Source organism: Caloenas nicobarica, chromosome 19 (assembly GCF_036013445.1).
Source record: "Caloenas nicobarica isolate bCalNic1 chromosome 19, bCalNic1.hap1, whole genome shotgun sequence".
Classification (NCBI taxonomy): domain Eukaryota; kingdom Metazoa; phylum Chordata; class Aves; order Columbiformes; family Columbidae; genus Caloenas; species Caloenas nicobarica.
The window spans coordinates 10,848,257-10,872,659 of record NC_088263.1 but is presented as its reverse complement, the minus strand read 5'-3'; the positions used below and the strand labels follow the sequence as shown (position 1 = coordinate 10,872,659).

At 43.6% G+C, this 24,403-nt stretch overlaps 1 protein-coding gene across 2 annotated transcripts in view; it reads right to left on the bottom strand.

Moving 5' to 3' along the window:
* Positions 1-50: 50 nt before the first annotated feature.
* The window catches only part of NEK6 (NIMA related kinase 6), a 51,240-nt gene continuing 26,887 nt past the window's right edge, over positions 51-24,403 (bottom strand). For both annotated transcript variants that reach the window (XM_065648214.1, XM_065648213.1), the window contains exons 3-10: positions 22,755-22,895; positions 21,905-21,967; positions 19,935-20,045; positions 16,530-16,638; positions 15,168-15,275; positions 6,886-6,980; positions 3,694-3,807; positions 51-401 (exon numbers count right to left, since the gene is read on the bottom strand). In XM_065648214.1, the coding sequence (XP_065504286.1) occupies positions 291-401; positions 3,694-3,807; positions 6,886-6,980; positions 15,168-15,275; positions 16,530-16,638; positions 19,935-20,045; positions 21,905-21,967; positions 22,755-22,895 (852 nt within the window). In that variant the 3' untranslated portion in view covers positions 51-290. The remainder of the gene's footprint in view (positions 402-3,693; positions 3,808-6,885; positions 6,981-15,167; positions 15,276-16,529; positions 16,639-19,934; positions 20,046-21,904; positions 21,968-22,754; positions 22,896-24,403) is intronic.

The window sequence follows — 24,403 nt, the reverse complement described above, 5'->3', positions numbered from 1 at the left end:
TTAAGAAAGGACCCTTAAATGATCTACATCTGTAACATGTTATTGGCCTTAAAAAAAAAAAAAAAAAAAAAAAAAAAAAAAAAATCAATCACTTGCAATACCTCACAGAATCTTCACTTTAAAGCATGACCACCTTGTAAGAGTCCTTGTCAAATAACCTGCAGAATAATGGAGCATCCTGCTACGAGTGCTCAACCCTCTCACTTGTGTGACCAGGCACCAGTCGGTTTCATCTGAGAAAAATAATTCAAGTAAGACTAAGCTGTGCTGGCTTCTGGAGCGCGGCCGCTTCATGTGCTGGAGGTCCAGACATGCATTTGTTTTGCTATTTGGTGCACGTAACCGATGTCAGGTCTCTGATCTGGATCAGGGTATATGCACATGCTGACCAGCTCCCGCAGCTGAAAGACAGAAAACAGGCAAACGTGAATGAATCTGTGCGTTTCTTACTGGGAAAGGCAACGGGTACGTTTGTCTGACGACTGGAGTCCAGGACAGGAGCTGGAGCCTTGGCTGCAGACGTTCCTGGGCAGGTTGCAAAGTGCCCACCCTTCCTGTCCTGTGTCTCTCCACCCTACAGAAGGACCAGGAAGAACCTTTTCCACCAAACCCTCAGCACTGAAGGTTTGAATCTGCCACAGAGCCCAGTGGATTTCACGTCCCCGTTTCTAAGTGCTGTGGCCGGGGGTTCCCTGGGGCTCCGTGGAGAACACGCTGAGACGGGGATGCTGAGCAGAGCTCCCTGTACCGCGGCTGCGCTGCCCTTTCCACAGCCAGCCCGGTAACCGGCCGCTTCAGGGCTTTTAATGCATGAAGTCTGAACAGCACTCGTGTATCTTAAAATACTGGAGCAGGGCTGTCAAACACCAGTGTTTCCTAAAAACCTTTGTGAAGAAGAGAAACTGGTCATTGATTATGTTTAATAAATAAAATGCAGAAGGGCTCAAGTCTCTCCACCTCCCAACCCTCTTTATTGTGCACATGAAAGATTGTAGCTTTTAATTATACAGACTCTGAAAGCTGCTCGTACCCCGGAGGCACCAGGAGAAACAGCCTTGAGCCTCTGATCTTCTCACATCCTCCCAGTAGCCACGGTGCCAATTATTTTAATGGTAATTAAAAGCATGACCATAGAGCTACCAAGCACACAGCATCAGCTGCATTACTGAGTGTCCTCGACGAGGTTTCAGCTCTGGATGGAACGAGGCCCCGAGCTGCGGCTGCGCCCGGCCCACGTTTCTGTGGGATTCCCGGGGGCAGCGTGGCCGCACAGGCAGCACAGACGGACAGACAGACAGACGGGCAGCACCGGCAGCCAGGACGCGGTGTGACACAGTCACTGCCAACCACCTCTGTCACACCACGTGCAACACAAAGCCCTGGCCAGGCCAGAGCAAGCCCAGCTCCACTGCGCCCAGGGCAGGGGCTGCTGCCTCTGTCACCGCCGAGACCCCAAGGACTTAACACGCATCTCCGCCCCTATCAGACAAGATCACCACGGGATGCCCACAAATGAAAATGCCTCTAAAGCTCTGAGCGGAGCCCGCGCTATCAGCACGATGTGTCCGACAGCAGCTGTGCTCCCACACAGGCACAGCACTTACAGCCTGGGAAGTTCTGTCCTCTGTCCATGGCCAGGACGGCACAGGCATCTCACCAGCATCTCCACGGAACTGGCAGACCCAGCCTTGATAAGCACCGCCAACCGCTATCTCCAATTACTAGCAAATTTGTTCCCGATATAGAAAACTAATCCTGGCTGGAGTCCCAGCTCCTCCTGCTACAAGCAGCACAGCAGCGGATCATGGGAGGATTTGGACCGGTTTGCCACAAAAGGCTACAGAGAGGAACAGCACTGACACACCATTAAAGCAGGCATGCTTCAATAAATGCTCTGCCTTGTTCATCTAAAACAACACTGCAACTAAAATATTCACTGATCAGCAGTCAGCCTACAGCCAGAACTTTGCTCTGAGGCCACGTTACTGAGGTCAAGGGAAGACGCACCGATGGCTCCAGAGCATCACAAGGTTTCGGCAGCGCAGCCTCATCCCCAGCGCCTGCGGGCAGGAGGATGGAAAGGCTTTGCTGCTTCCCCGCATCACTCACAAACCTGCAGCAGTGATAATATTAGAGTGGTGATAAAGACTCCGCCCTTTCAATCTAAAACGGAGACATTCGCTCTTGAGGGAAGACGCAATGTCTAGATGGAAATAACCACCCACCCACCGGCCGCAGGAAGAACAAACTCCTGGTGCAACTTGCTGCTGCAGGCGCTTCACCTGCCTTGGCTGTTGGGAGACACCAACACACCTTCTCCTTTGACTGTCCACCCCAAAAGCATCTGAAAATCCAAACTTTTAAAGTATATACTAAACCAAACATTGTTCGTGGTGGAGTCACGTTCTAAGGTTCACAAACGTGGAGCTCTGTGCGGTTCCGGTGAGAAGCGGCAGCTCGTGCAGCGGGATGAGCTCCAGCCAACGGCACAGCCGCCCTCAGACTTTGTCAAGCGTTCTGTTAATAGTGTATGAACACCATCTGGAGTCGAGTTCTCTGGGACCTGGCGCCTTTGAGCTTTAAACCATCCTTCTCACCCTGGATTGTATCACTGCACTACACACACTCTTTAGCACTGCCAGAGGGAAGCAAACAGACAGTAATTGTAAAGACAGGAAACACATCTGTCAACTTACGCTAATTCCTGCTGCCAGCGGCATCTCCTGGAACACAAGCTACAGCAGCACGGTAACCGGGAGCGCGGAGCGGGACCTGCTGCTACGGCAGCTCGGGGGGGAAAGAATTTTAAAACCCCACCCTTGCAGAACAGTTCTCAAACAATCTTTTTGCAGGAGTTACTTAGCAAGTAAAAAACTAAGGAAAATGTTAAATGTGTGGTACAGGGTCCCTCTCAGGGTGGAGACCAGACCTGCTGCCGCTGCATGTGCTATTGCCCTGCAGCCCGCCTCTGCTCCTCAGAACTCCGAGGTAGAATAAAACAAAAGAAAACCCCCAAAGGATATAGTGAACATTTAAAATTACATTAGCCATTTCCTTTCAAACAGAAGGCAACTGTAACTGGATGAGGAGGTAAGGAAAAACAGCTGGTTTGTATAGGTAAGGGAAAAAAAACCCCAACTAACTCACTCAAAAAGCCCTGAACGAAATCAACACTCATTGTTGCAGCTGAAGTGAAACATCGCCGAGCAAACATGCACAGGGACAATTTTTTTATATATTCCAGTTCAGCTACTGCTCTCCATCCCTCGTTTTCATATGCACAAACTCCAGACTTTAAAAAGCCCTGTACGGCTGCTGTATAGATGCTTATCGCATTAAACTAAATAGCTTTCCTCCCCTCCCCATCTTTTTCTTCAAAAGAACCTTTCCCCCCTTGTTACCCACTGAAGACTTCACAAACAACAACTGAAGCACTGGTTTATGCCGTTATTTCAAGGGAAAGGAAGCAAAGGAGAGGGTTTTCCCATGGTTGCTTGTTGGGTTTTGCCAGGGCCACAGACTTTCAGTTTCAAAATACTCCCCACATGAAGAAATCTCCTTTTCTGTCTCAGTTCAGCTGTTAATGGTCACACACCACAGCGACAGTTTCCCGAGCCAGCGCGGAGGGTGCCCGGGGTGCTCCGGCCAGCCGGCTCCCTCCCCGCGCTGCCCTGCACAACCGCTCCCCTTTACCTTCTCAGAATAATGTTCAGCTGGAAGAGGCGGGTAGTCACATTGCTCTATTTTTTGGCAAAGAGAAAACAGGTTCATCTTATCTCCATAGAAAGGACTCTGAAGAGCTGCCATCTGGAGAGAAAAGAGAAAATATTTCATAAATGCAAAGGATTTAATGGCCCCAGTACTACAGCTGGGGTGTCTTACCAAACTTTATTACCATTGACACGCATCCAAGTGTTAAGCAAGGCAGGACACATCAAGATAAGCTATCCTTGGTTTAAATCACAAACTTGTCTTTTAAATCACTTAAAGTGATTATCTTTCTTCCTTGCTTATTTGCAGACACACTGGTTGCTCTGGGAAATCAGTGCAAAAGCACCTCAGGGGCAGGTGTCACTTGTGAATGAAGCCCCGACAGCCCCTGCTTGCGGCCTTTTGCACGTTTTTGAAGCAAAGAGTGAAGTTGTATCATCACGGGCATCACAGTAATAGTGGAAAAAAATTACAAACTCCAATTAGAGACACTAATGTCCAATTAGAGATTGATAGCGGACTGCTCTCAATCAGTTAAACCAAAACTGGGGAGCCTGGCACACAAGGCTGTTCCAAGCAAAACACTAATGGCACATTAGGAAAGGCACCAAAGGCAATCAAGGGTTAAACAAGGTCTCTGAGATTTCAATAAAAACACCAATAATGTCAGTAAGGTTGAAAGAGATTTTCAATTCCCATTAACTCTTCTTTCCAAGTCTAGTTAAGCAGTCAAGTGCACAAGGGGAGGAATGAGGAGGAACCAGCACAGGGCTTGGGGTGGTACGCGCAGGGGCAGAATGGCAAGAGATGGCAGAGACGTGCGACCAAGGCAGCGGGGGCGGCAGGGCTGCGGCCACAGGTGCTCCAAACATCGCACTAACAACAGTTTGCGATGCTACAGCGGGGTTTGCCTCTGACATTTTGATTAGAGCAATTACCGCCGGACAGCTACATCTCCATTTAAAATGACCACCATGCAGCATGACTGGTTAAAAAATACGTATATATAGGAATCACTGTTAGAGTTTAAATTGATTGTCTTCCCGGAACTGCTGAAGTTGTTGCTTGAAGCTATATTCTAGGAATTAACAACTTATTTTTATCCCCTCCAAGTTATCTTGCTGACAGATATCTATGGGAAGTGAGGGATGAAGACAGTTACTACTGTATTGATAAGATTTAATAAAAATCACTGTATGATTATCAACGTCAAAGTTAAGTGGTGCTGTGTGGCATCACATCCCCAGCCCCTCAGTGTGCCCTGAGTGGATTCCAGTGGACACGCGTGTCTCTGAAGGCAATTTGTACATTCAATCTCTCTGCAGCTTATCTACACAATCTATCCGGAGAAATATCCAAAGTGACTCATAACCAAACAAACATTGCTTCCTTACTTTTAAGCCAAACGGAAAAACATTCTTGTTACAAGAAATTAGTCATGATAAAATACAGCTCCTTCAAAGACATAAGAACTCAATTTTTCAGTTTTCAAATTCTAAAAAGTTTAAAAAGTCAAGTAGCTGTTTATCTTCTGAACACAGAACGGGGAACTGTCCAGTCCTCCTTGGAATTCTAAGATCTCACCACTCGTGTTCACAAAGTTAAGGCTGATCTATGTAGGAAGTAAATTTCAAAATGCTTCACATGCCAAATCTTTCACGTTACTATAGTACTGCTACTCCTACTAGGGAATTACGTTTAGTGCGCAATTAAGTCAGCATCTTGTAACATAAGGAGCACCAAGACTCCTGTGCCATAAGGGGACCATATTGCATGCAACAAAAACATATTTTAGCACAACGCTAAATATTTCTCTCTGCATGAATGTGGAATCTCCAGCAGAGCCCCGGAGCAGCCCGGCGCAGCGGTGTCACCTCGGTCACCTGGGGACCCACAGACTCGGCAAGTCCGACCCGAGCTGCGTTACACGAGTGTTCAGCTCAGTGACGCCGGCGTCACCGCACCCAACGGGCACCGAGCTGCGTTACACGAGTGTTCAGCTCAGTGACGCCGGCGTCACTGCACCCAACGGGCACCGAGCTGCGTTACACGAGTGTTCAGCTCAGCGACGCCGGCGTCACTGCACCCAACGGGCACCGAGCTGCGTTACACGAGTGTTCTGCCCCAAACACAGAAACACTGACAAGTTATGGGAAAATTTACCCATGTACCATATTGTCCTAAAAGGCTTAGCCATAGTAGTTGCCACATCTGATGTCCTCACAAAATAAATGACATTTCTGTTTATTCTCTAATTCCATGTGGTTACGAGAAGTTGTAGTGGGAAGCAAAATGTCAACAGTTCACATAATTTGTTATCCAAAGAGGATGTGAGCAATATTCCTATTACTAAATATCCCAAGGAGTTTTAGTTCTCTGGGCTGGGATAAAAGCTTTCTAAATGCTGACATGCACTGTCACTTGAATTCAAAGATGCATACATTCAAAAAAGGATTAAGATTAGATTATAAATGAGTACACGACTGTCTAGTACCCTGTGATCCCTGCTAAAAATGAAATCACAAAACTCACAAGTGCTGTTATAAAATCATAGCACTTCTTTTCAAAATATATGTAATAGCTTTTAAGAAAAAAGTTGCACACTGAGTGCATAGTTCATACAAACTGTGCCTGCTTTGTATCTGTGCATTTGGCTAGAAGACAACGTACAATTAGAAAAAATTCCAGCTGGAGTCTAATATAAAGTTAGAGAAACCGATTTCACATTACATAAAAACTATTTTTCTTTACTGAAAGCTCCCAAAATTAAAATGAGGGAGTCCAATTGGTCAGAATTCAATTTAACAAACCAGAAGCTTACATTCAAATGAATTTGCTACTTTTAAAACAAATGCAGTATGCAGGAGAAGCTCTGACTGTGCTGCCCCGATGGCAGCTCTGCTCACAGGAGGGAGAAGGATCGCAGCAAACTGCCTTGTGCATCTCCACATCCTCAACGGCTCCTGGGAGCGCTACGTTACCCCTGAGCGCTGTGCTGTACGGCACAAGCCCTTTGCTGTTCATGCTCAAGCAGCACACGATGAGCACAAGAACAGTTAACTCTTTATAAGGTTTCTCAACACTTAAGCTAAATTAAGTCTGACCTACTCAATTCCTGTACCGTGTTGTGTCGTTAAGACAAACCAGGAAAAAAAAAAGTTAGAAGATACTTGCCTCATACAATAAACAGCCCAAAGACCAGATATCAGATTTAAAGTTATAGCCGTTTTCATGTATTCTTTCTGGGGACATATAGTATGGAGTTCCCACTGTAAAAAACAAACAAACGAGGAGTTATCATCTTAAGAAGTGACTGTGCAACCTGTATTATACAGAAGTTTGACTTCATTAAAGGATTAGGTTTAGCACGAATACCTAGTTAGAAGAGATTGGCACAAAAATTTGGAAACAAATTGTGGTTTCAAAGGCGTAGAACCAAATAAGTCATCACATACAGAGCTAGAGGGCTGGTGAACGTTACTGAAAATATCTGCTGTATTTCTGAGAGTTGAGGAAGGTTTTCTTCCTCTCCCAGTCTCCCGAGAACCTTCAGAGTCTCAGACTGACAGTAAAGGATCATCCTCCTCTGGTTCGCTCAACAGCACGGAAACGCAAGGCAGACGTTGTGAGTGTAACTGCTACAACGCGAAGCCCTGAGCGCGTCCCCGGCGGGACACGGCGGCTGCGGACGGACGGGACCACTCCGGGAGCTCAGGAGAACATTGACAGCAGCAGAGAAATGGAAGCACCCAACCCAGCACCACCACACAGGTATTAAAATCCTTCTGAAAGAACCAAGATAGTAAATCCAAACTTTAAAATACTGCTCCAACTTGCAGTCACATCAGAAGCTGTGGGATTTCTATGTACTTCCAGAACTCTGTATTTTATCAAAAGAAATTTACTCCAGTATTTTGGACAGGAGTTACAGGAAATTATTAATAAATTCCTTACCTCAAAAGGTTCTTTTTAAAATCCTAAATAAGTTTCAGTTGTGGTACTGAAAATACAAGACATCCTGGCAGCCTCAACTACATCAAATAATCCTCAGATATATCATTTATTAAAACATCCAAGGACTTTCTATGCTCTCTTTTCTCCTGCTTCCTCTGCTTGCCCATCCCCTGTCAATTTTTTTTTTTGCTTTTGGCTTTCCAGTGTATCCTTCTCCTAATTAAAGACCTTTCCTCACAAGATGGCAAATGTTTAATTTGCCTGTAACATTCAGTTTACAATTTCTCCATTTGAAAAGCTGCCTGCAGACAGCTGGAGGACTAATAAGCAGATGAAGGATGGTGTGAGAGGGGGAAGAACAGGCAGCACCTTCCCCCGGCGTTCCTAAGGAGGGGTTTGCACGCTGTAGGAAACAAATGAGTTTGGGGGAGGAAAGCAACAGCTTCCTGCAAGGCAAACGCAACGCTGCCGAGTGCACAGAAACCCCAGCACAAAGCTGCTGCCATGGGAGCGACACCTGAACAAAGTCACTTCAGACCACACCGTGCCGAGCCCACCCGAGTCCACATTGCAGCTGCCAACTGTGGTGTTCTGAAGTCTTAAGTTTTCTGTGGGGTAAACTGGGATCGTGTTCCAGCACCTATTCCGTCTTAAATCCTCAAGGTATTTTCTTTCTCTGGGGTGAAAAGTCAGCAGCTCAGCTCAGAACAAACCCAACAGCTGCCCCCATCCCAAGCCAACACCCTTCAATCTTTATTCTACATTACTCTCATGCATCTATATGCCCAAACCTTGAGTCTACTGAGCCTCAACAATTTTTACTCAGAGCTATTCAGATATGTAGCATATAATGAAAAATTAATCCTATGGCATTAGTGTGAAACAGAAGATGTTACAGGAATACATTTATATATATATAAAAAATAATAATAATCGGCTTCCCAAAACAGGCCAAGTACCCAGGAAAGGGATCACACCCCTCACTGGCTCCTTTAGTTGGTTCCCCAGGACTTTCAGTAATCAGCTGCTCTATATGATAAACTCAGCTTGTGCTTGCAGGTCATTCAAATACCAAATTACTTCATTTTCCAGGTGAAGAGTACCCTAATGAGAAATCACTTTTTTGCAAATTCCTACAATAGAGGAAAAATAGCCCATGGAGATTATTGTATTTCCATGGTCAGTAATACCACATCCAGCCTGGGGCATGCCAAACCAACACTGTCGCAGATGCGGCTGGTTTTACTTGCCAGGAAAGGCCTCTATGTACGGATGAGACCCGCGTTCTGTTAATAGTTAATAATTTTTAACAGGCTGCACAGATTAACTTCACAGAACACCAAAAGCAGTCAGGACTCATTCAAAGAATCCAACAAGGCTTTCCGTGGATCTCTCCCACGTGCATGCAGACGCACACGATGGACGGTACAGCTCTCCAAGTTATTCGCACACAGTTGCCAGATTTCTGTACGAGAACTGACTTGGTTGGAATAGCACCGATTCATTTTCCTGCTTAAAAAACGTGCAGCTGCAGAAGACATGGTGATTCATTACGTGAAACTCCTGAAGACAGTTTCGGGAGTCCCCACTGAGCACCAGCGCATAAGACACCTCCCTGCCTTCAGCTGCTCGGTGCCGCTGCTGTTCCGAGCCTGCCGGGAGCTCCCGGCGCAGGCGAAGCCGGAGCCGCTGCAGCCGTCACCCCGAGCAGGGCCGGCAGCTGAGGGGGGACGTGAGGATCCCTCCCGCTCCCGCTCCCCAAAGCCTTCGTGCTCCAGAGTGCCGCTGCCAGGGGCGGCCTCCGGCCGGAGCTGCTCTTGCCATCAGTTATTCTGGGTCACTTGCATGACAAGCTCAGAGCAAATAATAACGTGTGGGCTCTAAAGTTATGGCCTTGCCTTCCATGTTAGCAGGGGTCTACTTGGTAGGCTAACATTGTCATTTCAGATAATGCCTTAAAACGACCTTTGATCAAAGCAGAATGACAGGGTTTATAATACGGATGAGTGCGTTATAGTCTGTATTTGATTTTCCATGCATTAGTCTGTTCCACTATATTAACGGGTCTGTGGAGCAGTCCACGCCTGAGCTAATTTTATGAAGTATACCTTGCACATTTACCTATCATTACTGTAGTGTTGTCAGCAAATGTACGAACAAGCAGGTCTCTGCGTTTCAAAACTGACGCATTAATATTTAAATAACTGTCATGATAAAAGACTGACAAGCCCAATTCCCTTTATGGCCTGTCCAACATTACACGGGAATTTTCTGTAATGAGCATCTTCTAGAAAAACCACACAAGGCTTCCAGTGCAATCAGTCAGGGCTCACCATTGCATTACATTAGTCAATTTGACAAGAACAGTCTAATCAGAGGCTATTAATCAGAAACTTTCTTTGGTATTTGCCTTGCTGAAAATACAAAAATATTGTTCAGATTCAATATTAATCACCAGCTAGTGGAGTAATGCCTTTAAAGTTACAAAGGTCGCAAAACGGTAGAGAAGATGACTAAGGAAGCATCTTCCCATTGTGTTCCTGAAGGTCAAAACACTTCACTTGTTCAGCAGCGCTGCCAAACGTTTCTCCCCTGTGCCCAGCGCTGTGCGCGCAGCTCCAGCACCGCAACACTCCAGCCAGGGACACGCGAATTATTCTGAGTTGGATTAAGAGCAGAGTCTCTTGTTTCACCAGGAAAACACACAGGCAAAGGCGGCAAAGTTATTCCAGAAATAAAATTAAATTTCTTTTGTCTGTAGCTGGAATTACAAACCCCACCTGTGCACTACAGCAACCCGCGTGCACAGGCACGCCGAGCTCCCTGTGAAATCCCTCCTGAGCTGCATGCCGGCAAAACGACAGAAAATCCAGTTCACACTTTTAGGAGGGTCTACCAGGAGTCTCCTTCACTGGATTCGACGTACCACAGCTGAGCACCTCCCCTCCCACACCTTCAGGCACATTGCCACTACACTGAAATCACTGCAAAGTATTTCCAAATATTTTAAGTGTCTCTGTACATTTTTTAAAGTGCTATAAAAAATAAGCATCTCCTGAAATTAATCGAACTCCATAGCCATATTTGGCTGTGAAGTACAAGTGATAAGGAATGCTTTTATTGTTCCACCTTCCCCAGCACCTTCCAGCTAATCTTTAATACTGAGCTGAACAGTGTTTCTGAATCTATCACTTTCTCACAGCAGGGAACAGAGTTCTGAATATGAAAGAACCTAACAAATTCTGACCTTTATTGTATCTTTACAGAGTATTCCCAGTTTCAAACCAAGAGATATCAGAGCACAAGGCGGGCCTCAAAGGGGTAATGCTGATTAAAGCATTCCTTCGTTCTGGAGATGTTCCACTCCTGTCAAAACAAACTTTGCGATGTTTTGAAACACTTGTGATTTTTGAAACACGTCACTACAAATGAAAAAGGCAAAGAACTATGCTCAAAGACCTGCAATGCCATCCACGAGTAACAAAAACCCATGTAGTTTTAAAAATAACTATTAAGTATTTCCAGAATTAACAACTTTGCTTTAACATGTACGACACGTTATTACATATTCAATGAACGTACGTAGAGTTGAGTATTTTAATATGTTTTAATACCTGGTGGTGCAAACACAGCAGGGAAGCAATTCCACTTGAAACCAAAGTCCACAACTCTCACCTGTCTCATCTCTCCAGACATGCTGTGGGTTACCAAGAAAAACTGACAGCATTATTTAAAAGCAGTCTAGTTCACAACTGTCTATTTCTAAACATTTACATTACTTGGGGTGTATTTCCAACAAGAAGGCTGAGGTCTTTTCCCAGAAGGAGAACTTGGGAATCAGCTCAACCTTTGGGAATTAGCTGAAGTGAAACAGTGGGCAAAGGCACTAAAATATACTTCAAATTCCTTCAAATCTCAGTGTGAGGTATCCCCACTAATTGTTTCAAGGGGGGGGAAAGAAAAATTTTTAAAATATTAAATCTACTTATCCTTGCGAAAGAGAATAAATATTTTGTGCATAATATTGCAGCTGTTTTTGTAAGACCTGTTGCTCTAAGCTCTCTATTTTTTTCTTATTACTATTTAATTAGATACACAACCCTACCCAAAGTCTTTGTAGTTCTTGTTTGTTTGTTTTGCTTTTTCCTGTAGGCAGTACAATATACCTGCAGTGATTCTGCAGCAATCTTTTCTTCAACAAATACTGTCTCCAGGCACAGACCAAAAGGCCAAAATTTCTCAAAATGCGCAGAAAACTGGCTGCTGAAATTTTAAACAGGTTTCTTGTGTCCATTTTTTCTTAACAAGAACTGCTTACTAGTCCCTTGAAGTACTGTGATTTTGCTTCAGATGGGAAACTGGCTTGGCAAGCAAAAGAAAAAAAAAGACAAAGAGTCCATTTAGAAGAGAGCTCTTCTCATGACTGCAGCAACTCCCTGTCCTACCCTCATCTCCAACGAGCGACCCGAGGAACGTGTCCCAGCCCACGCGCCCCATTCACCTGTGTGCACGTTCTCAGCTGGGAGCTTTGGCTTAAACGCATCCCCCAAAAGGAATATCTGCTCCAAGTTTATTCCTGCCCAACAATAAATAATAAAACCTTTCCACCATAACAAAACAATTCTGTGTAAAATCGGTTTGTTTTCTTTCTCTTTTTTTATTCAAAATGTAAAGCAAATCAGAAGCTTTGGATAATGCCAAGTTTATTTGGATAAAAGTGAGCATTATACCAGTTCACAATAAAGTTATCCATTTTAATATTAACAGGAATTATCTGTATTTATTACGGCTCCTAGTAAAACGAAACCTACCAACTTACTGCTAAGTTTTCCAAAGCCTAGGCAGTTTTTAAATATGCTCTGCTATTTGTAATTTTTGTCTTATAACTAATTAGGTTTTACAGCAGAGTTAATGACTTAAACTTTCTAACAAGCATATAAGAATAGCCTTAATTGGCAAGATATTCCTCTGGATGGCCACCTCAGAGCTCAACACTCGTCACCTTTAAAACATGGGAGTTTTCTGGTAAAGCCTGTGCATGAAGAGCTTTTCCCTATGGAAAAGTATCTCCTGCCTGCTCTCACCAGTCACCCGGGGAGAAGGGGAAGCGGCAGCGGAGGAGCCACCCGGCGAATGCACCCGCACCCTCCAGGCACCGGCGGGTCCCCGGTGTCCGTCACCCAGCGCAGCACTGGCACTCGCTGACACAGGAGGTGCCCCGGTTCCCCTCTCGTGGGTCCGCCCGCGGAGCTGTTCCAGGGCTTTCCCTGCCCCACGGTCACCCGCTGCCCATCCTGCCGCGGCCCCGAGCCCGGCGCCCGCCTGCATCTCGCAAGCTGCGTATGGGCAAATCTTTCATTTTTCTTTCATTACCCCGGCATGTACTGTCACTTAATTTTTATGTATGCAATCCTTCCTGACAAATATGATCTGCTGCCTGGTAATTCGTCTGACGTTCATTCTGTTCCTTGCTCTAATTACAGCTCCCGTTCCTGACGCGGTGGCGGCTGCGCTGCCACAGCCCGGTGGTACACTTGTCAGACGGGTTGTGGTACTGCCTAATGCCCTTTTATGCCAGTCTGATGGTAGTAAATACAACGAAAGAGGAAAAAAAAAAAAAAAAAAAATCAGATGCATATATTTGCATAAGCCACTCGTTCAATTCATGGGTCAGCAGCCAGAGAAACGATGGTTCAGGGCGGTTGCCGGGGCAACGCAGCTCCGGGAAGCGCCCGCGTCGCCGCCTGGGCCCGCGCGGGTACCACGCTCCGGTCTGCATCACTCACAGCTACTTAAACAAATGTCTTAATTAAACCCAAACCAAGATCAGGAGAATTCCTGCTGCTACCAAACCTATATGTCTGGCAAATTACAAAAAAAGAAAGCAAGCTTCAAGTCTGCCTGCTTTTTGATTGTGAAAATATTGTTTCTACCTGAATACAAGAACCACTGGAAATAGTGGTGTGTCCATCCAGTACCACTCCCTGCTACTCCTTTGGCGTTTTGCATTTCCCTGTTTCCAGGATGTTGTTGGTTTGAGGAAGGGCAAGGTTCGCGCAGGAAAGACTTAACTCTTCCTACATGAGCTTTCTCAAGAGAGAGCAACCCTGGTAAAGGTCACGAGCTTGGCTTACGTGTGCAGCCAGTTTCCAAGCCCCAATTTATTCTTATTAATATAATAAGTGCAGCAGTCAAACTAGATAAGATAATTAGACATGATCATATTTTTGCCTGTTCAGATGATGTGATTGTAACTTTCTGTGAAGAGGATTTATTTTCATTTATTAAGTATAGTGTGTATATAACCTAGGATAGCTTTCGATGCAAAGGGACATCTAATATTTTATAAAAGTAAACTGTAGAAATGCCTCATCTTTTTTGAGCACACACAAAATAAGGCATGTATCTTCCTTTCTTGTGCACTGAGAAGCCCCAGTGTTGTTGGTGAGTATTATCAATTAAGTTTGCATGCACCTAAGAAACAATTGAGCAAGACTCCTACTCAGTGGGGGAAATTGCACAAAGACAAATACTGAAACAAACACATGATGTTCCAAAATCAACTGAGCTAAATGTAAAAGAGCTTACACACTAAAAGCCAAGGTCCCTTTACTGCTGTACCACAGAAGTACCTTTGTGACCCAAAAAATTGAGACCCACTAACAAAAACGGAAAATCACGCACCTCTTAAGAGGTTACAGACACAATATTAAATACTTTATACCGTAAGACTTAAAGAATGAACTGTATATACTATATACTTTTCTATAGCATTGTAATTAATGCTAACAGTAAAAACGAGGGAGAGGAATCCAGATGCTCTAAACCAATCAACTTAACTTAAATTCCCAGAAAAATGCTGGAGGTATAATCGTGCTACTTGTAAAACACAGAAAAATGAACAAGAAATGAACCATCATCATGATTACAACTGGTCCACAAAACGTCATGACAAATGATACAATTTTTTTCCATTATAAGGTAAGCAGCTTCAGAGAGAGGGAAACAGAACAATTTTCATGGTTTTATCAAAGGCTTATACGTAAGTAGCCAAAGCAGAAGGCTACTTTGAAGTCCTGCGAGACAGCCAATAGCTCCAGTGCGGTGTTTCTTGGGAGCTCTGGATGCTTCTCTCTCCTCAGCCAACCACCACAACCCCTGGTCAGGGTAAGACAGCTGATCCGTATCTGCTAAAAACAGGGGTGGTGGGGAACACCTGGTTCCAGTAAGCAGAGTGCAGAGAAACATGCTATTTAGAGTGGAAAAGCTGCATTTGTTACATTTGCTGTGAATCATGCACTTACCAGGCCAGACATTCCAGACAAAATATCGAGCAGAGTTTTAAAACAAAAAAACCCTATTAATTCCATATGAAGAGTATTTAAAATAGCTATCATAGAAAACATAGTATGTATCCACCAAATCAAGCTTCTGCCACAGCAAGGGGACAGACACCACTTCTTTGAACATGACAGCTGACAACTGCACAAGTACCATCTTACCTAAGGAATGTGCTGCAGTGGTTTTAGAACTAAAAAACCGGCCTAATCCAAGATCTCCCAGCTTCACCACCCCTGTGGCCGTTATAAACACGTTGGCTGGTTTTATGTCTGCAAGAAGAAAAAGGTAAAAGGTCAAAGCCGCAAAAGGTTATTTGGTTCTAATACTGCAGCAGAAACATAGCCTGGAGCGCGCTCTGTACAAAAGAGGCTCGAGCAGAACGTGTTTCTTTACAGCTTTGATAGGCAGAATCGTCCAAGACTTCAAGCTCTGCACATACACAAAAATCAGAGTATAATTCCCAGCACACAAGAAATACCAATAAGGGAAAATGTAGGAAACGGAACAACAGAATAGAGGCAACCTCTTTAACTGATCGAAATCCAATAAATGAGTCTGCTTCTCTTTGGAAATGATAGTTTTCTGCAAGAAACTGTCCTGCCCACCATGGTCCCCTCACACCAAGGGCAAACTATGGTCCCACATCTACAGCAATTCTGGGCTCTACACGGTCCAGTTTGTTCACAGAGTGTAAAAATTACACGCAGCCCAGTGTCCCATCAGCCCCGTGAGGACCGAGTCAGGGAGGGTCCCTCCTCACGGTGCAGCAGGCTCGGTGTGGGAGGCTCCACATGGCAGCCCCCAACTACAGACCCAATTCAGGTGCAACCGATAAACTGCATCAGGGGATGCATAGCGGAGCAAAAATGATATCATGTTGCTAAAAAAAGAATAGCGAAGAATTCACTACTCCAAAAGGATAAAGGAAATAACAAGCAGCAGAGATTGGCACTGGTGCCTTTCCGGATTTTTGCATTTCCCAGGTCAAGTCCTTCACAAAGCATTTCATTTATGCTGAAAGAAGCAATATAATTTTTGGATAGAGCTCAAAGTTACAAAAAGTTCTAAGACAAGAGATTCAAAAATAACTAATGAAAATGGAGAACAGGTTATGAGAGTGTGGGACATATTTGTATTAATATTTCAGAAAAGCTCACAAGACAGAAAAACTCTTCTAAACTCTCCAAGGTTACAGCTAATATAATGAAGACTATTTTTTAGAGTTCACTGTATCCAGTAGTCTCAGCATTTTACTTCTGACATGTTCTAATGGCAAGTTTGACACTTCTACTTAATATCAGTGTCTGGAATACAAAGCAGCTCATCTTCCTAATACCACACTCACTCCGGACTGAATCCTTTAACAATGAGGCAGAGAGACAGAAGGAGAAATCCATCTTGCGAGCTCCAGCCTCTCTAAACATGCATTGGCTGAACATCAGCATAATTGTTTTTGAATGTAGGCGCTTACTAATTGGAACATTATATTATTATTCAGTGAAAAGAGACTGAATTAATGTTACCTCTGTGCATCACCCTGCGGGAGTGCATGTGTTCAACTGCACTGCATAACTGCACAAAATATTTCCACACCGTCCTTTCCGGGATTAACCGTTTCTGCTTTTTAAAATACTGTGGGAGGAAATAAATAAAAGATCAGTGAAAGAAGCAACATATTTGACTCGTTCCTGGACTCGCGACAGTCAGCTGCAGGTTGCTCATGTCTTCCAGCTCTGCAGCAGCATGACTTTTCTTCTGATTAGCTTTTAACTCCTCCTCTCTGTATGTAAACTTCAATGCAGTTCACTAATTAACTACTATTATGAAAAATATGCTTAAATAGGTTTGACATTTTTGAATGGACACCAATTATAATTGGCATTAATCTCCTTAATTACCTTGCAAAACATATTTAATGCCTCAAAACAACAAATGTTTCAAATATTTTGCCTTAAGTAACAAAAGATCATTAAAAAACTATTGTAAACATTCATTATTGTATAGTCTATTAAAAACAATAAGGAAATCTGTTTCCCCTTTTTAAGATGGCCAGAACATCAATAAAGTATCCATGTTTCTTCTATGATCAGGTAGAATAATATATTCTATTTCATGCATAATAGGAATATTAAATTAACTGAACTATCTCTAGTGAGGCAGAAAAGATACCACTGATCAAGAGACACACAGATCCAGAAAAAGACCGTTTTGTTTGCATTTATGCAGCGCCAAGCAAAGTTGAGTCTGGATTCAGTGCACCTCTGGGTGCTGAGATCTCTCTGATAAAAGAACCGTGAGCACAAGGCACACAACACAGAGCAGGGCAGCAGGGGATGCTTCTCTGCAACACTGACGGCCTCTTCCCGGGCAGCTTATTACAGGAATAAATAATCGGCTGCACCCTTCGGTCAAGGCTAATCGTTATACCTCTTCAACTACGCTTTTGGCCTTTCAGCAACGTGCAACAGTGAAGTGTCCCCGCCTCCTCCAAGGCATCCCAAAGTTGCACTACTTCACATTACTGCTCCCCGACTTCTCATTGCTTCTTCCCACACCAGATACTGAGCCAGCTCTTCATGCAGGGCATTAACAAAACACACTTATAACACGCTTCCAGAGATTTCAGATTTACCCTCATCGTTTGATATACAAGCTGCACTTCTCAAGCGTCAGACCCCAGAGGATTTCCCGCAGCAGGATGCAAGAGCGAGAATAAAGGCAGGGAACTGGTTGCTGCCCCTTTCGGCATCTTGTGCTTTTTCCTCTCACTATAGACATCTGATGTCCGTTGTCACGTTTTATATTTTACGTGAAATGCTGTTACTGGTTTGTGTTTGACTCAAGTAATGGCAAATTTTCTTTTGCAGATTAGCTGTGAAGGGGCATGACCGTGCAATTCCCCAGGCAGCAAATCTGACAGATTGCAACAGTTTCAAACCAAACTTGCTAGGGAGCACAGAGGAATTACAGAGGGTGATGGATAAAGTGTTATATACATGATAAAATTATTTAATTCTCATTAAAGTATTTAAGAATGGATATGCAAGACCACAAGTGCTGATTTTCTAAATGTCATGTCCAATAAGATCTGCCTGACATTTACAGGAAAGCCCCAACTCTCCCGGCTCTCCTGCAGCACTCCCTTACACCAGCTTTACAATGGCTCATAAATAATGCAGGCACCAGGGGCGTGACAAAGACAGTCCCTGTTTTTATCACCCTCGCACCTCCGCAGCGTTGTTACTGCTGTTCCTACCGCCTCGCTGCAACTGCAAATGCTCACATAAGCTCAGACTCCCGAGGGCCGGCGGGGGACGCAGCGGGGCAGCAGGAAAACCGCACTTCTGCAGGTAACGCTGTGTTCAGGAGACCTGCGCTCCCTCTTGGGTTTTGGAAGGTTTTTTCTTTATTTTAAAAAAAAAAAGAAATTCCAAGATTTGCACCAATGGAAAAATACCATTTATATGACCTTGAAAAAACCTTTGTCATGCCTGCAATAAACATGGGAGAAAACAGCCCATACTGGGGAGCACTGGCAGAAAGAACGGAAATTACAGTGCTGTTCAAGTTATCAACTTCAGAATCAACAAATTGTGTTTTGGAAAAATGTAACTCCCATTTCTAATGACAGAAAATTAAATAGCCAACCCTGATAGATAAATGAACACAGTCGGGAAAGTTTAAACTAAAAGGTGTAAATGACCAAAAAAAGGGGGGGCAGGGGAGGGAAATGTTTTATATGACGATATCTAACAACTATGTAGGTAAAACCTTTTATAAGATAAGATTTAAAAGTCAAGCAAAATACTTGCACCTCCCAGGAGGATGACAGCCCTAACTCCTGCTCTCACAATCCTCGCTTTTTTCCATCTTTAACCACAACTACCAAAAGCCTGAGATGAACTGCAAGTTTCCCAGGATCTGTTGGGAAAAGGGTGAAACATCCAAGAAGCCACAAGAAAACAGAGAAAGACAAAAATACAGACGAGCTCTCCACAGCCCCGGCGAGCACAAGGGAACCCGACCCCGCGGGGCAGGAGGCACCGCGCCACGGGGCCGGAATTTCGGGGTCTCCCCGGGTCTCTGCCAAGCGCCCGCTCCTGGCTGGCTCACCCGGGGGGACTCTCCTGTGAGCCGCAGCTGATTTTCAGGGGTACTGTAAATTTAGCCGCTGACTATGGACTAAACCGGTAACTTGTTTGACAGCCTTTGGCCTAGTGCCTCATAGCTCTGCTGGCAAAGAAAACAAATCTGTTAATAAGATATTTTAACTGTGACAACAAGGAGGAGGAGAACTTTCCAAACATTCATTTATGATAATTACAGAATAATGATGGCAAAAAACAGGTAAAACATGGAGAGAAGGTTGAGAGTGCTAACAAACATGATATAACACATCTGTTCTCACAAGGGATGTATGTCTAAAGATTAACATGTCAAAGAAAATATAAAAGCAGGTGGTAACAGCTCAACTAAAGCTGGTTTGCAGCAATACAAGTATTCCTGAGAGCAACATAAGAGAAGAGCAAGTACTTGAAACAATTTCTCAACCCCAAATCCCTGTTGCAAAGTCAGTCAATACAGTTTCCTGAATGTCTTCAGAGCGGCAGACAGGCTACGTGAACAGTGAATTGAACAGTAATTAAATGTCCCCATCAATCACAGACTGGATAAAACAACCTTGCAAATAACACCCACGTCCCACCAAATCACACAGAGACTGGCTCTTTCTGAGGCGGCGACCAGAAACAAGTGACACAGCTCAGCGTGTTCCAAACGCCAGCGGACACCTGGGTTTGTGCTCTGGAAGCCCCTGCGGGCGCTCAGAGCCCAGGAGAGCCCCAGTGCTCCCAGCACAGCCCTGCTGGTCCCCCCGCGGCTCTGCCTGAGCCTGGGAACGTGCAGCACCCCCGGATCCGACACCTCACCTTAATCATCTGAGAGAGATCCCCAGCGTCAGCCAGTTCCAGGACAATGTTCAGTTCATTGTCTTCAATAAAAGAATCCAAATACTTAATTATATTGGGGTGGTTCAGTTGCTGCAGATAGAGGGAAAGCAAGAACAAAATTTAACACGCTGTAGTAATGACGACTCCAAGATACAATACCTGTATGTTTTTGTAATCATTACGCAAAACAGTTCACAATAGGCACAAATACAAACTGTGCTCTGAGCTACCATCGACAAGAATCCTGTAAGAAATATCATTTATTGCAAGCACAGCATAATAAAAGTGTCTTGAGTAAAAAGCAATACAACCCAAAATAGTGTGCAATAATCTTTTCTGTTGTGAACTCACAAAACATTTAAAAGCAATGTCCTGAAAGCAGTTTTTTTAAGCAATAACTGATTTTTTTCACCCCATGAAATATAAACAAAACCCCCAACTGTTGATTACGATACACCTTGAGGTCCCTTCGCCCCTTAGAAGAACAGAATTAAAATAAAACTTTGACGGAGGATAATAATGCATAAATTGCATATCTCAGTTGATTTTTCTGATTATTTATGCTTGCATCTTCACTAATTGCTTTTTTTATTTCAGTACAGCTTTTTACACTCACAATTGGTATTTTTTTCCTTCTGTGTTTCTTAAAAATTTGCATCTTCTCAGATTGTTACTTTACTCACAGGACTAAATGAAGGCACTTAGTTTATTGTGTATAACAAAGCCCAACACCTGTGTGAACGCAGACGAATGTGCTTTTCCTACAATTTCTGTCACTGACCTTTGAGCTCTGTTTTCCCAGAGCAGCCAGGTAGACCACACTGGGTGAGCCAAACGTCCATTCTCTGCTCTCCCTTTTGTCGATCTTATTTTAAATAAATACATTGACTTCGGAGTTATTTTTATAACTCTATGATATTTGTCCATGGCATGGAAAAGACTGAAATGTCTTTTGTCAGAAGGAAAGTCTATTAATTCTCACAACTCCTTAAACGCATACAATATTAGAAAACACTTTATCTTGGGTTAATGACATTTCCTGTTTCTTTAATGCACCTGAAGTTTGCTGGCAGTTAATGCCTGATGTGTATGCACAGCAGCGCTGCAGCAAGAGCTAGGGGAAGGGTAAGTCTCCTCCGAATGAGCGGCTGTGGGTGCTGGCAGCCCAAATGCTGATTACAGCCACATTATGGAGCTGCTTTACCTAAACCTTTTAGCAAGAATTACACTGAAAGCAATACAGAATTTTGTCTGACTTCTGTTAAATTTTGAATAATTATATTTCCATTTAGAAATGACAAAACACTCCCTTTGTTTCCATGGCCACACAGAAGACTTTGATCAAAAAAGACAAAGCATTCTTTTGACAGGGATGGACTACAGCAAGTCTGTGTAATTCCTTCACAAATTCCTCAATGGTCTACATTAAAAATAAAAACAGCAAAGAAAGAAAAGCTCTTACAGCAAGTTGTTTTAGTAATAGTCTATAAATATTTCATACTAGACACCAGTTTAAAAGTAGCAAGAAAGTTTTAAAAATATCAATATCCCATATTACATGGCCAGACACCAGACACAACTGCAAGGCAGACACGGACTTTACAGCAGCAGGGATGACAAAAACGTCGAATTTTACAAGTGACAAACAAACCAAAAGACGTAAAAGGCAGAATTTACATGCTTCTCTGAAAGAGGAGTGCTTGTGGCTTTCTTAAGACAGAAAGATTTTTAATAGATTCCTTGACTATGAGAAAACTCAGTAAAAGCTTGAAGACAAAACTCTTGCATCACGCAGGCATTCTAGCTTGCAAAAGAACACACGGTCTATTAAGATCATCATGTGTGCTACAGAAGCTTTATGTGCCATAAAAGGTAAATGACTTGCCAATCTGAAAACTATTTTTTTCTCAAAACAAAAAAATCGAAAGAGTCATTGTAAAAATTCTCACCTTCAAGAGGTCAATTTCTTTGATGCAATCTTGCCTAGCCTTGGCATCCATCATTTCAAAAATCTTCAAAGACAAAACCAGATAAGATGAAAATGAAACAACGACAAAAAAATGAAATTTTATATGATAATAGGAAATCGGTCTTTGCCAATTTGTATATCCTCTACCATAAGGAAAATACACACAATCACCAGACCAAACAAAGATCAATGTTTTCTTTATTTTGAAACCACTATAGTACGACTATGGCCACTGCAGCCTCGTTCTTTCACACACGTTTTAAAATACTTTAGTGAACCCTTTCTATAAAGTAAAAAGAGAAATTAAAAATAAATATGAAATTGCACTACCGCAACATTATTCTGACTTAGAAATATCAACCCACGCCAAGATGCCGAGGGCTAAACACCACCCAGTGCCAACACGCGGCACAGAATGGAACTGGGTCCCGTGGGGCTCCAGGGGCAGTGGGGCCCCAGGGCCTGTTCTGCTGTGAACTGAGCTCCACGAAACCAACCTGAGCTCTCCGGTATTGGTAAAACTGCTTCGAGATCTTCAGAAGCATTCTTCTTTATTCCTTATCTTGAAACAATAAAGATCCCACACCTCTAAAACCCAGTTGAATAAAATCAGAAAGCAGAGTGTTGGGTCTTTTTAATGTGAAAATATCAAACCAGATCATCCAGTGGTCTCAAACCTTAAACTCTCAATTGATAAACCATTTTATTGCATTATTAATGCTGACAAAAGAACATAGGAAGAGGTGTCTGACTCAAAGTAATCGGTGTAAACACTTGAAACGTTCCCATTCTAGTTGCTAAATAGTAAGACTCTGAACTCAAAAGCTCACCTGAACTTTCTTTAATGCAACAGGTTTTCTGTCCAGAAGACAAGTTGCTTTGTAAACTTCACTGAATTGTCCTCGGCCGATCTTTTTCTCTATCTGAAAATCTGCCAATGTGCAGCGATACGGGTACGACGTTAAATGTCTCTGTTCAAGTCAAAGGAAATTAAATCAATGCATTAGAAAAAGTGACACAAAAACATGAACGTGCCTTTCCAATCTGCATTATGACCGCAAACTAGCCGTTTCTATGACTAATCATAATTCCTCACAGTAAGGACTGCCCAGCAAGACAAACAAAGGAATTTGGTCTTGATTTGATAGACAATGCACAATGGAGAGGACTGGCTTTCCTTTTCACACCTTCGGTTTTCTTAGTCCACTTCAGATGCCGCTGTCCAAGTGCAGCATACAGCCGCAAGCAAACACTTTGCTCTGCAACATAAACGACTACAATTCAACAAGCAACAAAAAGTATAAATCGGACACTTGAAAAAGCTTCCAGATTTCAAGGCGTCTGTGCAACTCCGAACTACCGTCACAGTGATTCGGGAGAGGGTTTGTAAATACAGTTGTAAAATTCAATGTTTTTAGGTAAAACTCATCAATAAAGTCCCTAAAGTAGTAATTTCTGACGCACGAACTGCATCAATCAACCAAGACAAGCTACTTTGAAAACTGTCACCTTCTCAGCATCTTCATCACAACGAACGCAGGAGAAATCCCCACTGTTCTAACTGCAGGCGCGCTCAAGAAAAACGATTGCGTTTACTAAATGCTGATGACACAGAGATGAGTGTGTAAGTCATAACCCAGACAGCGAACAGACTCTCAGGTTGTTTTGCTGCCACCGTGCCCCCGTCCCTCTGCTCTGAAAGGCTGTTTGTTCTGCAGCGCTTCCTCGCTGGGGGACACGCTCTGCGGCGCTGAACACAGGGGCCTGCTGCTCAGCTCAGAAATTTGGACCGTTAAAAATTCCAGAGAAGACACAAACGCAATACCATAACGTTGATCCAATGCCTGCTAATTCAAGTAGGCACACAACTGGAAATTTAACTCTAGGCCATCATGGTCATCAGCCTTCTCAGTTTAAGTTCCCTAAAAGAGCAAACCCACTCATTTTCAGATGAAATGACACTTCGAGTAATTATTTTTGAAATGCCAAGGCCACAGGTAAATTTTTCCATCTGTCACCACATGCATTTAAACATTCTCATACTATGAGAAATGGTTTTCATTTCTCTAGGCTAAAGATGACACAATAAAAATTTTAATTCATGAACAATAGCCAACACCAATAAGAAGGCTGCATTCGAATTTGCCATTATTCATGAAGACAAGTCACACAGAAATAGAAGTTAATTGCATCGAGTATTTGGCTGACACGGCGGGGAGCGTTTCCCTTTGCAGATCACTCCGCCAGGGCGGGGGTCACAGCCTGCGGGGCAAAGGGGGGGTCACCCTCAGCACTGCATTTACGAGCTGTAACACAGCAAAATGAAAATTGACATGAAGATTCAGGACTCGTTTCTCGAAGTTTTGCAGTGTGTACTATACAAGAAAATGGCAGTAGCCTTTCACTGATAGGAAAAAGGCAGCCCGTGGGGCAGCAGACCAAGAGCAGAATGTTAAGATAACATTGCTTTATTATTTAC